This window comes from Bubalus kerabau, chromosome 10 (assembly GCF_029407905.1).
Source record: "Bubalus kerabau isolate K-KA32 ecotype Philippines breed swamp buffalo chromosome 10, PCC_UOA_SB_1v2, whole genome shotgun sequence".
In the NCBI taxonomy this organism is placed as follows: Eukaryota; Metazoa; Chordata; class Mammalia; order Artiodactyla; family Bovidae; genus Bubalus; species Bubalus kerabau.
In genome coordinates this window covers 56,505,901-56,525,131 of record NC_073633.1, presented here as the reverse complement: position 1 = coordinate 56,525,131, position 19,231 = coordinate 56,505,901, and the positions used below count along the sequence as shown (strand labels likewise).

Genomic DNA, 19,231 nt, shown 5'->3' with positions numbered 1-19,231 from the left:
TCTGTGTAAGCATAAAGAACAGGATATCTTAGAAAACCCACTGCAGAGACACAGTGGTATGAAATGAAGTCTGTGCCAAAAGGCACTGCACCTGACGTAAAGTTAGGTCCAAAGAAGTACCATTTTCCCTTCAAAACTTTTGCTCTAACTTGCTCAAATTTTGTTGGAAGAGATTTAAGTGGAATAGATTTTAATAGATTAAATTTAAAACCTTTCAAAATTCTGTTTTTCCATATCCATAACAACAGCATTTTTACGTAACTCAAATTTATCCTGTTTCTCATGAGTTGGCATCCATTTCTACTGTCTAGATTCTTATCTCTTCAGGTGTGCTGGTTTGTCTACAGAGTTAAAAGGGTCCTGGGTTTCTATTACCCTACTCATGATATGTCAAAGATCAAGTCTAAGATGCTACCTGACTAACCCAACTCCAGTCTTGGAGAATATCTATGCCTTTTACAAGTTACCTGGACCACATTCTTGACATCCTTATATATCAGAGGTTGTGAGAACCTAAGTCACAAACTGCAAAGAAAATTTCAAATGAAGTATCAGACCATTTATTTTTAGCAGCTTGGAAATGTACAATTGAGGCTACAGGAATAATTATATTGTCAAAACCAGAAAAAACTATTGGTTTTAGAGTATATAAGTACTCTAAAATATTATACTCATATCGGATCAGATCAGTTGTTCAGTTGTGTCTGACTCTTTGCAACCCCATGAATCGCAGCACACCAGGCCTCCCTGTCCATCACCAACTCCCAGAGTTCACTCAAACTCCCATCCATCGAGTCAGTGATGCCATCAAGCCATCTAATCCTCTGTCGTCCCCTTCTCCTCCTGCCCCCAATCTCTCCCAGCATCACCGTCTTTTCCAATGAGTCAACTCTTCACATGAGATGGCCAAAGTATTGGAGTTTCAGCTTTAGCATCATTCCTTCCAAAGAAATCCCAGGGCTGATCTCCTTCAGCATGCACTGGTTGGATCTCCTTGCAGTCCAAGGGACTCTCAAGAGTCTTCTCCAACACCACAGTTCAAAAGCATCAATTCTTCGGCGCTCAGCCTTCTTCACAGTCCAACTCTCACATCCATACATGATCACAGGAAAAACCATAGCCTTGACTAGACGGACCTTTGTTGGCAAAGTAATGTCTCTGCTTTTGAATATGCTATCTAGGTTGGTCATAACTTTCCTTCCAAGGAGTAAGCGTCTTTTAATTTCATGGCTGCAGTCACCATCTGCAGTGATTTTGGAGCCCAGAAAAATAAAGTCTGACACTATTTCTACTGTTTCCCCATCTGTTTCCCATGAAGCGGTCGGACCAGATGCCATGATCTTCGTTTTTTGAATGTTGAGCTTTAAGCCAACTTTTTCACTCTCCTCTTTCACTTTCATCAAGAGGCTTTTAAGTTCCTCTTCACTTTCTGCCATAAGGGTGGTTTCATCTGCATATCTGAGGTGATTGATATTTCTCCCGGCAATCTTGATTCCAGCATGTGTTTCTTCCAGTCCAGCGTTTCTCATGATGTACTCTGCATATAAATTAAATAAACAGGGTGACAATATACAGCCTTGATGAACTCCTTTTCCTATTTGGAACCAGTCTGTTCTTCCATGTCCAGTTCTAACTGTTGCTTCCTGACCTGCATACAAATTTCTCAAGAGGCAGATCAGATGGTCTGGTATTCCCATCTCTTTCAGAATTTCCCACAGTTTATTGTGATCCACACAGTCAAAGGCTTTGGCATAGTCAATAAAGCAGAAATAGATGTTTTTCTGGAACTCTTGCTTTTCTGATGATCCACTGGATGTTGGCAATTTGACCTCTGGTTCCTCTGCCTTTTCTAAAACCAGCTTGAACATCAGGAAGTTCACAGTTCACTACAATTAGATAAAATTTTGATATCTTTTATATTATATGCAAAACGTATATTAGATAGAAACAAGTTTTGATTTATTGATTATGTACCTAAAAAATTAAACAAAGAGCCAAAAAATAGTTTATTACAGACTCAGTTCAGTTCAGTCGCTCAATAGTGTCTGGCTCTTTGCAAGCCCATGGACCGCAGCAGACCAGGCCTCCCTGTCCATCACCAACCCCTGGAGTTTAACCAGATTCATCTCCATTGAGTAGGTGATGCCATCCAGCCATCTCATCCTCTGTCGTCCCCTTGTCCTCCTGCCTTCAATCTTTCCCAACACCAGGGTCTTTTCAAACGAGTTAGTTCTTGCATCAGGTGGCCAAAGATTTGGACTTTCAGCTTCAACATCAATCCTTCCAATGAACACTAAGGACTGATCTCCTTTAGGATGGACTGGTTGGATCTTCTTGTAGTGCAAGGGGCTCTCAAGAGTCTTCTCCAACACCACATTTCAAATGCATCAATTCTTCAGTGCTCAGCTTTCCTTATAGTCCAACTCTCACATCCATACATGACCACTGGAAAAACCATAGCCTTGACTACATGGAACTTTGTTGACAAAGTAATGTCTCTGCTTTTAAATATGCTGTCTAGGTTGGTCATAACTTTCCTTCCAAGGAGTAAGCGTCTTTTAATTTCATGGCTGCCATCACTATCTACAATGATTTTGGAGCCCAAAATAATAAAGTCTGACACTGTTTCCACAGTTTTCCCAAGCATTTGCCATGAAGTGATGGGACCGGATGCCATAATCTTACTTTTCTGAATGTTGAGCTTTAAGCCAACTTTTTCACTCTCCTCTTTCACTTTCATCAAGAGGCTCTTTAGTTCTTCTTCACTTTCTGTCATAAGGGAGGTGTCATCTGCACATCTGAGGTGATTGATAGTTTTCCTGGCAATCTTGATTCCAGCTCGTGCTTCTTCCAGCCCAGCATTTCTCATGATGTATAATCTGCATATAAGTTAAATAAGCAGGGTGACAATATACAGCCTTGACATACTCCTTTTCCTGTTTGGAACCAGTCTGTTGTTCCATGTCCAGTTCTAACTATTGCTTCCTGACCAGGATACAGATTTCTCAAGAGACAGGTCTGGTGGTCTGGTATGCCCATCTCTTTCAGAATTTTCCACAGTTTATTGTGATTCACACAGTCAAAGGCTTTGGCATAGTCAATAAAGCAGAAATAGATGTTTTTCTGGAACTCTCTTGCTTTTTTGATGATCCATTGGATGTTGGCAATTTGATCTCTGGTTCCTCTGCCTTTTCTAAACCCAGCTTGAACATCTGGAAGTTCATGGTTCACATATTGCTGAAGCCTGGCTTAGAGAATTTTGAGCATTACTTTTCTAGCGTGTGAGATGAGAGCAATTATTACAGACTAGATAGTGTTTGAGCTTTTTGGTTTTTTTTTTAATTCAGTTACTTTGGTGTTACTAATATATTTTGTAGGATTTTAAAGCAGAATAAGCCTTAAACAGTATCTCATCCAAACATCAAGGTTTTACTAATGAGCAAACTAAGGCTCAAAAGAAATCACTAGACAACACATGTCAGGTGACAGGGGAACACCAATCAGTCTCCAAATTACCACAATCCTCCTTTCTCTATCTAGTACAAAAAATACACACACACACACACACACACGAAAAACTGAAATTTCATGATGTATATGAGTCAAACTATTATGCTATACACCTTAAATTTATACAGTGCGTGTGTGTATACTCAGTCGCTTCAGTCACGTCCAACTCTACAACCCTGTGGACCATAGCCCACCAAGCTCCTCTGTCCATGGGATTCTCCAGGCACGAATCCTGTAGTGGATTGCTATGCCTTCCTCCAGGGGATCTTCCTGACCCAGGGATCAAATCCACATCTCCTGCACTGCAAGCAAATTCTCACTGAGCCACCAGAGAAGCCCCCATGTCAATTAAATCTCAATAAAACTGCAAGGGGGAAGAAAAGGGAAATGCTTTTTCATAGAATTGTCAAAAATGGCCTTTAGGCTTAAAGAACCTTGACATTTCTTCAGTGATATTTGTAAACCTGGGGTATGGTACACCCTTTTTTTTTTTTTTAACTTTGAACAAGTTTCTTTTTTATTTTTTAATTAATTTATTTTAATTGGAGGCTAATTACTTTACAATATTACAGTGATTTTTGCCATACATTGACATGAATTAGCCATGGGTATGCCCTTTCTTTTTGAGGAAACTTGGAAGACAGGTTGAAAGAAGTGTGTTCGTGTGCCTAGGCATGAAAACAAACAGAACAAAGAATAACTTAAATACTGAAACATATGCACACATACTCACATACCCACACTCCTAAGAAGCTCTGCTTATACCCCAAACTAACATTCTGCATATGGTAGGGTAGGAGAAGAGATTTAGTAGAAAATCTGTAAGTATACTAATCGAGGTCATTTTTACAGGTCTATTTCAAGGAAAAAGAGAAAACTATCAGGTCATCACATTTTTAACTAAAGTATGTTAGAAGGTAGTAGCAATAACCATGTTTAAGGGCACAAGCTCTGAGACACTGTGGCTATACAAGTATAATAATTCAGACCAAAAAAATCAAATTTCTCAATTTGTATCTATTGTAGAAAATACAGTTCATGTATATAATCTACTAGATGTCTGTTGAAAGCACCTAAGATAACCACTTATACACACAATGAGGTTCCTTGGATCTGGGCTCTTTCTGACTGCCTCAGTCAGTTCTCTCTTCTATGAACACCAACAGCATTCTATCTGTAAAGCACCATATCACTTTTATTCTTATGCAACGACTGACATTCATCTTGCAGCTTCTATTAGGATAACTAAATAACAGCATGTACGCGCACACTCCCTCTCAGTTACTCTAACACAAATTAAAAAAAAACAGAAGGATCTAAGATTTGGTTTTGCATATATCAATATGAACTATATCATGGAGCTAATAAAAATCTAGCAATGTAATAGAACTGTGACATACAAACCAAAGGCACCTAGAATCTCTACTTTTCCTTTTGGCAGTCACAACATATTTGCAATATAGCATTAAATTTATTTTGAGATAGCCACTAAAAACAGGAAGGATTAATGACCACTTATTATTTCATGGTACCAATAAGAATGGGTAATTAAAATTTTCTCCGAGGTTAAGGGTCATAAAAATTTATATGAATTGCCATAATCAAAATTTTTATCTCGAAGCTCAGATCCTAAAATGAACTTTTTTCTCCTTGAAATGAAAGTAGACATGTAACTTGAAAGTCCTTTTTTCTATAATGATCATTGCTTTGTAATATGGAAATTAAGTAAACCATTTATTACCATTTGTAAAATACTTTAAGTATCACAGCATTTTTTATAATCTTATTTTTCTATCCATTAAAATCTTTCTTGAGTACCTGTAATATAAGGGCAAATAGTGGACATACTAAATAGTAGCAGGTATTTTGCCTGTGAGGAAGAAAACAGTTACAGAAAAATAAACACATGAAGAGATACCGAATCAAATGTGAATGGAACAGATAAGTAATTTAGAAGTTCAGAGTAAGGTATAAATAAAGCTTGAGAGAAGCAGAACTTGAATTGTGCATTAAAAGATGATCAGAATTTATTTAAGATAAATAACACAGGGAACAAACCTATACATGATATACTCAGCAATGAGAAGCTCACTCTGAATGAAACAGACACTTGATTTTGGGAAGTAGAACAAAATAAGTTTAGAATTGAGTTGAATTACTTTACAAAGAATCATTGCGTTAATTGACAAAGACAGACGGGTCTTAGTGGAGAGGTCTGACAAATGTGGTCCACTGGAGAAGAGAATGGCAAACCACTTCAGAATTCTTGCCTTGAGAGCTCCATGAACAGTATGAAAGGGCACACTGAAAGATGAACTCCCCAGGTTGGTAGGTGCCCAATATGCTACTGGAGATAAGTGGAGAAATAACTCCAGAAAGAATGAAGTGACAGAGCCAAAGCAAAAACAACACCCAGTTGTGGATGTGACTGGGGATAGAAACAAGGTCCGATGCTATAAAGAGCAACACTGCATAGGAACCTGGAATGTTAGGTCCATGAATCAAGGCAAATTGGAAGCAGTCAAACAGGAGATGGCGATAGTGAATGTCAACATTTTAGGAATCAGCAAACTAAAATGGACTGGAATGGGTGAATTTAACTCAGATGACCATCATATCTACTACTGTGAGCAAGAATCTCTTCGATGAAATGGAGTAGCCATCATAGTCAACAAAAGAGTCCAAAATGCAGTACCTGGATGCACTCTCCGAAACGACAGAATGATCTCTGTTCATTTTCAAGGCAAACCATTCAGTATCACGGTAATCCAAGTCTATGCCCTGATCAGTAATGCTGAAGAAGCTGAAGTTGAACAGTTCTATGAAGACCTACAAGACCTTTTAGAACTAACACCCCAAAAAAAAGTCCTTTTCATTATAGGGGACTGGAATGCAAAAGTAGGAAGTCAAGAAACACCTGGAGTAACAGGCAAATTTGGCCATGGAGTACAGAATGAAGCACGGTAAAGGCTAATAGAGTTTTGCCAACAGAACGCACTGGTCATACCAAGCATCCTCTTCCAACAACACAAGAGAACACTCTACACATGGACATCACCAGATGGTCAACACCAAAATCAGATTGATTATATTCTTTGCAGCCAAAGATGGAGAAGCTCTATACAGTCAGTGAAAACAAGACCGGGAGTTGACTGTGGCTCAGATCATGAACTTCTTATTGCCAAATTCAGACTTAAATTGAAGAAAGTAGGGAAAACCACTAGACCATTCAGGTATGACCAAAATCAAATCCCTTACGATTATACAGTGGAAGTGAGAAGTAGATTTAAGGGAACAGATCTAATAGACACAGTGCCTGATAAACTATGGACAGAGGTTTGTGACGTTATACAGGAGACAGGGATCAAGACCATCCCCATGGAAAAGAAATGCAAAAAGGCAAAATGGCTGTCTGAGGAGGCCTTACAAATAGCTGTAAAAATAAGAGAATCAAAAAGCGAAGGAGAAAAGGAAAGATATACCAAGATACACCCATCTGAATGCAGAGTTCCAAAGAACAGCAAGGAGAGATAAGAAAGCCTTCCTCAGTGATCAGTGCAAAGAAGTACAGGAAAACAATAAAATGGGAAAGACCAGAGATCTCTTCAAGAAAATTAGAGATACCAAGGGAACATTTCATGCAAAGATGGGCTCAATAAAGGACAGAAATGGTATGGACTGAACACAAGCAGAAGACATTAAGAGAAGAGGTGGCAAGAATATACAGAACTGTACAAAAAAGATCTTAATGACCAAGATAATCACGGTGGTGTGATCACTCACCTAGAGCCAGACATCCTGGAATGTGAAGTCAAGTGGGCCTTAGAAAGCATCACTACAAACAAAGCATGTGGAGGCGATGGAATTCCAAATGAGCTAGTTCAAATCCTGAAAGGTGGTGCTGTCAAAGTGTGCACTCAATATGCCAGCAAATCTGGAAAACTCAGCAGTGGTCAAAGGACTGGAAAAGGTCAGTTTTCATTCCAATCCCAAAGAAGGGCAATGCCAAAGAATGCTCAAACTACCACACAATTGCACTCATCTCACACGCTAGAAAAGTAATGCTCAAAATTCCCCAAGCCAGGCTTCAGCAATACATGAACCATGAATTTCCAGATGTTCAAGCTGGGTTAGAAAAGGCAGAGGAACCACAGACCAAATTGCCAACATCCACTGGATCATCGAAAAAGCAAGAGAGTTCCAGAAAAACATCTATTTCTGCTTTATTGACTATACCAAAGCCTTTGACTGTGTGGATCACAATCAACTGTGGAAAATTCTGAAAGAGATGGGCATACCAGACCACCTGACCTGCCTCTTGAGGAACCTGTATGCTGGTCAGGAAGAAATAGAACTGGACATGGAACAACAGACTGGTTTCAAACAGGAAAAGGAGTGTGTCAAGGCTGTATATTGTCACCCTGCTTATTTAACTTATATGCAGAGTATACATCATGAGAAACGCTGGGCTGGAGGAAGCACAAGCTGGAATCAAGATTGCCGTGAGAAATATCAATCACCTCAGATATGCAGATGACACCACCCTTACAGCAGAAAGTGAAGAAGAACTAAGGAGCCTCTCGATGAAAGTGAAAGAGGAGAGTGAAAAAGTTGGCTTAAAGCTGAACATTCAGAAAACTTAAGATCATGGCATCCAGTCCCATCACTTCATGGCATATGCATGGGGAAACCATGGAAACAGTGAAAGACTTTATTTTGGGAGGCTCCAAAATCACTGCAATGGTGACTGCAGCCATGAAATTCAAAGATGCTTACTCCTTCTACAGGTGTGACCCTGATTTATTATTCACCTCCTAATAGGTTTCCCAGCTTCCATTTCATTTATCCTTAAAACTATTCTAAGTACTGCTACAAGATGACTTTTCCTTAAATGCTTTCTTTTTCATGTCAGCTCACTGCTCTAGAGTCTTTAATTAATGATTGTTAGCCAGATTTCCTAGCTTGGTTATCAAGATTCTTTGTTCAGTTCACTCCAGTTTAGTTTAGTTTAGTTTCCTTCCTTTAGGAAGGAAAGTTATGACCAACCTAGACAGCATATTAAAAAGCAGAGACATTACTTTGCCAACTAAGGTCTGTCTCCTCAAGGCTATTGGTTGTTTTTCCAGTAGTCATGTATGGATGTGAGAGTTGAACTATAAAGAAAGCTGAGCGCTGAAGAATTGATGCTTTTGAACTGTGGTGTTGGAAAAGACTCTTGAGAGTCCCTGGGACTGCAAGGAGATCCAACCAGTCCACTCGGAAGGAGATCAGTCCTTAGTGCTCATTGGAAGGATTGATGTTGCAGCTGAAACTCCAGTACTTTGGCCACCTGATGCGAAGAGCGGACTCATCTGAAAAGACCCTGATGATGGGAAAGATTGAAGGCAGGAGGAGAAGGGGACAACAGAGGATGAGATGGCTGGATGGCATCACCGACTCAGTAGAGATGAGACTGTTAAACTCCAGGAGTCGGTGATGGACAGGGAAGCCTGGTGTGGTGTAGTCCATGGGGTCATGAAGAGTTGGACTAAACTAAACTGAACTGAACTGAACAAAGAATCTTGATAACCAAGCTAGGAAATCTGGCTAACAATCATTAATTAAAGACTCTAGAGCAGTGAGCTGACATGAAAAAGGAAGCATTTAAGGAAAAGTCATCTTGTAGCAGTACTTAGAATAGTTTTAAGGATAAATGAAATGGAAGCTGGGAAACCTATTAGGAGGTGAATAATAAATCAGGGTCACACCTGTAGAAAAAGTACAAAAGGAACAGGTTTATTCATTATAGTGGGCAAAGCAGAGTGTCTGCCAAAGAATACTTAAAGATTTTGTATTTAGATACAAAAAGTACTCAGGTACTCCTGTCAAGGCTGTATACTGTCACCCTGCTTATTTAACTTATATGCAGAATACATCAGTAGAAACACTGGGCTGGAAGAAGCACAAGCTGCAATTAAGATTGCCGGGAGAAATATCAATCACCTCAGATATGCAGATGACACCACCCTTATGGCAGAAAGTGATGAAGAACTAAAGAGCCTGTTGATGAAACTGAAAGAGGAGAGTGAAAAAGTTGGCTTAAGGCTCAATATTCAGAAAACTGAGATTATGGCATCTGGTCCCATCACTTCATGGCAAATACATGGGGAAACAGTGCAAACAGTGTCAGACTTTATTTTTGGGGGCTCCAAAATCACTGCAGATGGTGACTGCAGCCATGAAATTAAAAGACGCTTACTCCTTGGAAGGAAAGTTATGACCAACATAGACAGCATATTAAAAAGCAGAGACATTACTTTGTCAACAAAGTTCCATGTAGTCAAGGCTATGGTTTTTCCAGTGGTCATGTACGGATGTGAGAGTTGGACTATAAGGAAAGCTGAGCACTGAAGAATTGATGCATTTGAAATGTGGTGTTGGAGAAGACTCTTGAGAGCCTCTTGCACTGCAAGAAGATCCAACCAGTCCATCCTAAAGGAGATCAGTCCTGGGTGTTCACTGGAAGGACTGATGTTGAAACTGATACTCCAGTATTTTGGCTACCTGATGCGAAGACCGGACTCATTTAAAAGACCCTGATGTTGGGAAAGATTGAAGGCAGGAGGAGAAGGGACGAGAGGATGAGATGGTTAGATGGCATCACCGACTCGATGGACATGAGTTTGGGTAAACTCCGGGAGTTGGTGATGGACAGGGAGGCCTGGCGTGCTGCAGTTCATGGGATCGCAAAGAGTGGGACACGACTGAGCGATTGAACTGAACTGAACAAAGAAAAAAATACAGGGTTTTGAGTCAGCCAGATCTGGGTCAAATCTGTGCTATTAACTTTTCTTTTGGCCGCACTATACAGCACACGGGATTGTAGTTGCTGGGTCCCTGTGCTACATAACTTTCAGTTCAGTTCAGTTCAGTTCAGTCGCTCAGTCGTGTCCCACTCTTTGCGACCCTGTGAATCACAGCACAGGCCTCCCTGTCCTACATAACTTTAAAGAAGCTATTTTCTCTGAGTCTTAAGTTTCCTTGGATATAAAATGATTTACCTTGTTTGGATGTTGAGAGAGTAAATAAGAAAATACATATAAAGCATCCATGTCCTTGTACGTGGAACACAACAGCACTAAATAATTGTGATTTTTACCTCTCTCCCTTGGCTCCCTTGCTCTTTATTCCTTAACAATACTGAGAATTAAGCAGTACAGTAGGTCATCTGTCTACAAGTTGTCATTTTAGAGCTGATAAAATTGAGTTAATGAGAAATTAAATGACATTCAATGGCCTACAACCAGCTACCTTCACTGTTGGCACCACGGAATAGACATATAGGCCATAAAACACATAAAAAATAGTTGGAAATCACAAACACAGACTCTTCTTTAAAGACATATCCTCTAATAATACAACTGAGGATCTGAGTCATGAACTTAAAAACATTTAAATGTGATTGTTTCCTTAACAATATAAAAAGGCCAATCTGTTTTAAAAGAAAACAATTTCTAATGTACACACCAAATTCCAGTGTAGGTTGAATTTACAAATGGGGACCTTTCCATTAGAGAAGGAAAATGAAAGGTATAAATTTCCTCTCTTAACATACACTGAATACACTGGAACTTCAGACATAATCAGCAATAAATTTACTTACCTTCCATGAGCATGAAAATCTAGCCGTAAAAACTGGTCCTCATGTGAGACTGCTCTTTTGGCACGCTGGTGTTTTTGGTGTAATGAATCCACATCATATGATAATCCTTCATAATGTCTAATGTATTTATTTAAAGGATTTCCATACTGACCTACAAAAAATAAACAGTTTGAATTAATATCTTCTTATGGTTTATTCTAGTTCTAAAATGATTTCACAATTATTCTGTATTAAACAACTGTTTCACCAATCTTAATACTTTATTTTCATAAACAGTTGTTAATTTTTGTTTGTTTGTTTGTGGTCACATCATACAGCATATAGGATCCTAGTTTCCTGATCAGGGATCAACCCCGTGCTTCCTGCAAGTGGAAGCAGAGTCTTGACCACTGGATCACCAGGAAAGTCCCTAAAAGCTTATTATAATGGGAATTTTAACCACACACAAGGTTTGATGTTAGCCATAGGTTTGTCTAGGATGTCCTTAATCAAGCTGAGGAAGTTTTATACTTTGCTGATAAAAACTACCAGGAAGAGATGTTGATCTTTGTCTACATCTATTAAGATGATTATAATAGATAATCAATAAAGACCTACTCTATAGCACTAGGAACTATTCCTATATGGGAAAAGAATTTGAAATATATATACATATATTTATGAATAAATGAATCACTTTGACATACACCTGAAACTAACACAACATTGTAAATCAACTATATTGCAATAAAAATAAGTAAATAATTTTTTTTTAAAGATAACTATTTTTTTCTTTTTAGTTTATTAATATGTGAAATCAAACTGACTTATTCTCATGGGCAGAAGAACTAAACAGACATTTCTCCAAAGACGTACAGATGGCCAACAGACACATGGAAAGATGTTCAACATCACTAATTATTGGGACTTCCCTGATGGCTCAGCAGGTAAAGAATCTGCCTGCCAATGCAGGGGATACAACTTTGATCCTCGGTCTGGGAAGACTCCACATGCTGCAGAGCAACTAAGCCTGTGTAACACAACTACTGAGCCCGTGTTCTAGGGCCCCCGAGCCACGGCTACTGAGCCCGCATATCCTAGAGCCTGTGCTAACAAGACAAGTCACAGCAATGAGAAGCCCTGGTATCACAACAAAGGGCAGCCCCCACTTCCCCACCACTAGAAAAAACCCACATGAGGCAGAGAATACCAAGTGAAACCAAAAACAAATAATATGTAAAAAAATTTTTAAGGTCTACAAATAACAAACGCTAAAGAAGAGGTAACTCGCCTACACTGTCGGTAGGAATGTTAGTTGATGTAGCAGAAACGGAGAATAGTATGGAGATTCCTCAAAAACTAAAACTAGAATTTCCATATGATCCAGCAATCTTACTCCTGGACATATATCTGTACAAAACTATAATTCAGGAATATACATGCGCACCTATATTCACAGCAGCACTATTCACAATAGTGAACACGGACATGGAAACAACTTAAATGTCCCTCAACAGATAAATGAATAAAGCTGTGGTACGTATATACAATGGAATGTGACTTAGCTATAAAAGAGAGCAAAATAATGCCATTTGGAGCAACATGGATAGAACTATAGAATATCATAGTAGGTGAAGTTAAGTCAGAAAAAGAAAGACAAATACCATATGATACCACTTATATGTGGACAAACTCACAGACACAGAGAACAGACTTGAGGCTGCAAGGGTGGGGAGGGGAGGGAAAGGATTAAGTGGGCGCTGAGGGGAGCAGAGGCCAACCATTATATACTGAGATAAACAAGGTCCTGCTGTATAATATAAGGAACTCTACTCAATATCCTATGATAAACATGGGAAAGAATTTTTTAAAAAGACTGCATATATATATGTATAATTGAATCACTATGCTGTACAGCTGAAATTAACAAAACATTGTAAATCAGTTATACTTCAATTTTTTAAAAAACTGTTGATTTTCTAATGTTAAACCACCCTTGCATTACCAAAATAAATCCAACTTGATTATAGTATATTGTGTTTTATAATAGTTAGATTTGATAAATTTTGTTTAGAATTTTTATTATGTATGTTCACGAGAGACACTAGTCTGTAGTTTTCTTGGACTGTCTTTGTCAAGTATTGGTATCAATATAAAAAAACATTTTGAAAGTATTACCTCTTCTTCAATTTTCTGGACAAATTTATGTGGAACTGGTATTATTTCCTCCTTAAATGTTTGATAGAATTCACCAGTGAAGCCATCTTAGCCTGGAGTTTTCTTTGTGAAAGGTTATTAATGACATCAACTTTATACATAAACAGCTATTCTGGTTATCTATTCCTTGAGTGACCTTTGCTAAGAATTTGTCCACTTCACCTAAGTTTTTTAAGTTATGGAAATAAAGCTGTTCATAATATTCCCTTATGCTTTTTAATATCTTCTGAATCTATAGTAATGTTACCTCCCTCATTCCAGATATCAGTAATCTATATCTTCTCTCTTTGGGTCCTAATCAAGATAGCTAAAGAATTATTGATTTGACTGATCTTCTCAAGAACCAACTTTTATTTCCTTTTATTTTCCTTCATTATTTTTCTGCTTCCTATTTTTTAATTTTCAACTTGATCTCTATTTCTTTCCTTCCACTTACTTTAAGTACAATCGCTCTATTTTTTTTAGTGAAGACCATTGATTTAAGTTTTCACTCCCATCCCAAAGAAAGGCAATGCCAAAGAATGTTCAAACTACTTCACAGTTACACTCATCTCACACGCTAGCAAAGCAATGCTCAAAATTCTTCAAGCTAGGCTTCAACAGCATGTGAACCGAGAACTTCCAGATGTTCAAACTGGATTTCGAAAAGGCAGAGGAACCAGAGATCAAATTGCTAACATCCGCTGGATCATTGAAAACACAAAAGAATTCCAGAAAAACATCTACTTCTGTTTCATGGACTACACTAAAGCCTTTGACTGTGTGGATCACAACACTGTGGAAAATTCTTCAAGAGATGGAATACCACACCACCTGATCTACCTCCTGTGAAAACTGTATGCAGGTCAAGAAGTAACAACAGTTAGAACTGGACATGGAACAACAGACTGGTTCCAAATTGGGAAAGGCATATGTCAAGACCCTATACTGTCACCCTGCTTATTTAACTTACATGCAGAGTACATCACGCTAAATGCCAGGCTGGATGAAGCACAGGCTGGAATCAAGATTGCAGAGAGAAACATCAATAACCTCAGATATGCAGATGACACCACCCTTATGGCAGAAAGCAAAGAGGAACTAAAGAGCCTCTTGATGAAAGTGGAAGAGAGTGAAAAAGCTGGCTTAAAACTCAACATTCAAAAAAATGAAGATCATGGCATCTGGTCCTATCACATCATGGCAAATAGACGGGGAAACAATGGAAACAGTGACAGACTTTATTTTTGGGGGCTCCAAAATCACTGCAGATGGTGACTGCAACCATGAAATTAAAAGACGCTTGCTCTTTGAAAGAAAAGCTATGACAAACCTAGACAGCGTATTAAAAAGCAGAGACATTACTATGCCAACAAAAGTCTGTCTAGTCAAAGTTATGGTTTGTATATATGTAGTCATGGTAGTATACATGTAGTCATGTATGGATGTGAGAGTTGGACCATAAAGAAGGCTGAGTGCCAAACAATTGATGCTTTTGAGCTGTAGTGTTAGACAAGACTCTTGAGAGTCCACTGGACTGCAAAGAGGTCAAACCAGTTCATCTTAAAGGAAATCAGTCTTGAATATTCATTCATTGGAAGGACTGATTCTCAAGCTGAAGCTCCAATTCTTTGGCCACCTGATGGGAAGAGTTGACTCATGAGAAAAGACCCTGATGCTGGGAAAGACTGAACGCAGGAGGAGAAGGGGACGACAGAGGACAAGATGGTTGGATGGCATCACCGACTCAATGGACATGAGTTTGAGCAAGCTCCGGGAGATAGTGAAGGACAGGGAAGCCTGGTGTGCTGCAGTCCATGGGGTCTCAAAGAGTCAGACATGACTGAGCAACTGAACAACAATGATTTAAGACTTCTGTATTCAGTTATTCTACTTACTAACCAGGTGCTATAAGTGTCCCCTTAATACTGTTTAGCAGCATCCCACAGATTCTGTTATGCTGTGTTACCATTTTCATTCTCTTCAATATACTTTCTTATTTCCTTTTTAATTTCTTCTACAATTCATATGCTATTTAGAAGCCTGTTATTTAGATTCTATTAATAAATATGAGGAATTTTTCAGTTATCTTTCTGTTACTGACCTCTAATTTAATTCTACTCTACCCAGAGAACATACTTTGTATGACAATCCTTTTAAATAGAGATTTATTTTATGATCAAGAATGTGGTCTATCCTTGCAAATGTTTCATGCACAGCTGAAAAGAATGTATATTCTACTGTTAATGGATGAGTATTCCAGAAACGTCAACCTCTGCACATATTGAGTACAGTGTTACATAAACAACAACCAGGTCAGTTGGTTTACAGTGTTGTTTAATCTTCTATATCCTTAATGATTTTCTACCTACCTGTTCTATTACTAACAGAAAGGCACTGAAATCTGTCTATGATTACGGCTTTTTCTATTTCTCCTGGCAGTTCTTTGCTTAATTGATTTTTGAAGTTCTATTATTATGTGCATAGGACTTCCCTGGTGCCTCAGACAGTAAAGTGTCTGTCTACAATTCGGGAGACCTGGGTTCGATCCCTGGGTCAGGAAGATTCCCTGGAGAAGGAAATGGCACCCCACTCCAGTACTCTTGCCTAGAAAAATCCCATGGACGGAGGAGCCTGGTGTCCATGGTGTCGCAAAGAGTCGGACACGACTGAGCAACATCACTTTCACTTTATTATGTGCATAAATGTTAATGATTTTGTGCCTTCTGGATTAATTCACTCCTTTATCATTTTTAGATGATCTTCTTTATTCTTTGTAATAGTCTATGTTCTAAAATCTACTTTGTCTGGTATTAATATAGCCACTCCCAGTTTTTTTTGTTGTTTGACTAGCATGGTCTCTTTCTCTTCCATTCTTTTCCTTTTAGCCTATTTGTGCCTATGTATTTAATGCAAGTTCACTGTAGGCAGCATAGAGTTGGGTCTTGCTTTTTTGTCCAATCTTTTAATTAGGGTGTTTAGATCACTTACATTTAAAGTAGTTACTAATGTGGTTAAGTTTAAATCTATCATATTGCTATTTATGTTTGTCTCATCTGTTCTTTGCTTCCTTCTCCTTTCTCAGGATTAATTATTTTTTTATGATTCTCTTTTTATTTCTTCACTAGCTTATTACCAAAACTCTCTGGATATTTTAGTGGTTGCTTTAAGTAAACATCTTTAACTTACTCTACCTTCAAATGATCTTATAGCACTTCAGGTATAAAAACCTGACATTACTGTATTTTCATTCCTCTCCTCCTACTGTCATCACATACTTTATTTACTTATATCTGATGAAGTCCACAATACACTGTTAATGTTTTGGTTTAAAGAGACAATTATCTTTTGAAGAGATTTAAATAACAAGAAAAAAATCTCTACTTCTCATTTCCAGGGTTCTTCATTCCTTGGTGTGAATCCATATTTTCATCTGGTATCATTTTTCTTCTACCTGGATAACTCCCTCTAACATTGCTTCTGCTGGTGAAGTTTTTCCAGATATTGGATGTCTCAAAGTCTTTATTTCGTCTTTATTTTTGAAAGATATTTTTACTGGGCATAGAATTTCAGGCTGACAGGTTTGGGTTTTTTTAATGTATTTTTTGAATGTTGCTCCACTATCTTTTCACCTGTATTCCTTCTGACAAGAAATCTGTCATCCTTACCATTGCTCCTCTGAAGGTAATGTTTTTTCCCTCCCTAGTGCTTTTAAGATGTTCCTCTTTAACACTGGTTTTGAACAATTTAATTATGATGTGCTCTGGTTTCTTCATACTTACTAAGCTTTAGTTTCAGTAAACTTCTTGGATCTGGGGTTTTATAATTTTTCAACTACTATTTCTTCAAAATTTTTTTCACTCTCCCCACCCCCACCTACCCAAGGAATCCAATTATTAATATATTAAGGTCACCAAATTCTTCCCAGAGCCCACTGATGGGTATTCTCATATTTATCAAAAATTCTTCTGTTTCATTTTGAACAGCTTCTAGTGCTGTCTTTCAGTTCAGTAATATTCTCTATGTCTAATCTGTTGTTAATGCCATCCGGTATGCTTTCCATCTAAAACATTGTTAGTTTTCATCTGTACAAGTTAGATTTGCATTTGTTTTATATCTTTTATGTCTCTACTTAACTTTTTTAACATATGAAATACAGTTATAACAAGTCTTTTAACGTTCTTGTCTGCTAATTTTAATGCCCACGACAGTTATGGGTTGGTTCCAATTGATTGCTTATTCTTTTCGTTAGAGAATGTGGTTTCCCTGCTTCACTGCATGTCTCATAATCTTGCACTGAATGGATGGTAGATGCTGTGAATTTCACCTTGCAATGGCTGGAACACTTTTTGTATTCTTATAAATATTCTTAGGCTTTGTTAATAGGACAAATTAAAAGGTATTTTAATTTTTTAACTATTGGAAACAGTTTGATCCTTTTGGGTCTTCCCTTTATGATTTGTTACATGCGTCTGCAGCAGTGTTCAATGTAGGGCTAATTTCCCCCTACTACTGGGGCAAGACATATTTGAGTACTCTATCCAATGCTCCACAGATCATGCATTTCTCCAGTTTGGCAGGTACGAACAAGCACTATTTCCGGCACTATGTGAGCATGGGGCACGGTTTCTTTCCCTGGCCTCAGGCAGTTTCCCCACATATGTACACTGATCAAAAATACTCTACCAAACACTCCAGAGGAACCCTCTGCAGATCTCAAGGATTCTCTCCCTATGCAGCACCCTTCATTGTGATATTCTGTCTGCAAACAAGCTGCTTTGGTCCAATTCCATCTCCACAACTCTAAGTTTGCTGGTCTCCACCTAGGTTCCCTCTTATAGATGGAAGTTCATTCCAAGCAGAAAGCTGGAACAACCAAAGGTCTCATTTCATTTGTTTCCCCTCTCTTGGGGATCATGTCATTCACCACCTGGAGACCAGTGTCTTAAAAACCATTGTTTCTCACCTAATGGATTGCATAAAGCCTAAATGTTTCATCACTAAATTTTCTGCTTATACAATCAGCTGCCAGTCACTTCATGGTTAAAGATACAAGCTCTTAAATCATCTGGGTTTAAGTTCTGGAGACGGCATAACAAGGTAACTATACTTAATACTACTGAACTGTACACTAGAAATGCTTAAGATCATAAATTTTATGGTACATAATACTTTGTTAGGATAAAAAAATTACCTGGGTTTGAATCCCATTACTCTCCTTTATTAGCTTGTTTTCCTGATCAAATGGAAAACTCAGCTTCATTTTCCCATCCTTAAAATAGAGAGAAGTAGAATACCTTGTGGAGAAGGCAATGGCACACCACTCCAGTCCTCTTGCCTGGAAAATCCCATGGACAGAGGAGCCTGGTAGGCTGCAGTCCATGGGGTCGCTGAGGGTCGGACACGACTGAGTGACTTCACTTTCACTTTTCACTTTCCTGCATTGGAGAAGGAAATGGCAATCCACTCCAGTATTCTTGCCTGGAGAGTCCCAGGGACGGGGGAGCCTGGTGGGCTGCTGTCTATGGGGTCGCACAGAGTCGGACACGACTGAAGCGACTTAGCAGCAGTAGCAGCAGCAGAATACCTTGCTTTTAAGGCTGTTACAATGATCAAATGATTTAAGCCATGTGTGGCAATTAGCAAAGTCCCTGCTAAGTCTCTTCAGTCGTGTCTGACTCTGTGTGACCCCTGAGACGGCAGCCCACCGGCTCCCGCATCCCTGGGATTCTCCAGGCAAGAACACTGGAGTGGGTTGCCATTTCCTTCTCCAATGCATGAAAGTGAAAAGTGACAGTGAAGTCGCTCGGTCATGTCCGACTCTAGCGACCCCATGGTCTGCAGCCTACCAGGCTCCTCCATCCATGGGATTTTCCAGGCAAGAGTACTGGAGTGGGGTGCCAT

General features: G+C 38.7%; 1 protein-coding gene across 1 annotated transcript in view; it reads right to left on the bottom strand.

Moving 5' to 3' along the window:
• Positions 1–19,231, bottom strand: part of ADAM10 (ADAM metallopeptidase domain 10) — a 144,330-nt gene that overhangs the window by 93,913 nt on the left and 31,186 nt on the right. Inside the window, exon 2 of the mRNA XM_055537822.1 lies at positions 11,153–11,303. Coding sequence (XP_055393797.1) covers positions 11,153–11,303 — 151 coding nt within the window. The remainder of the gene's footprint in view (positions 1–11,152; positions 11,304–19,231) is intronic.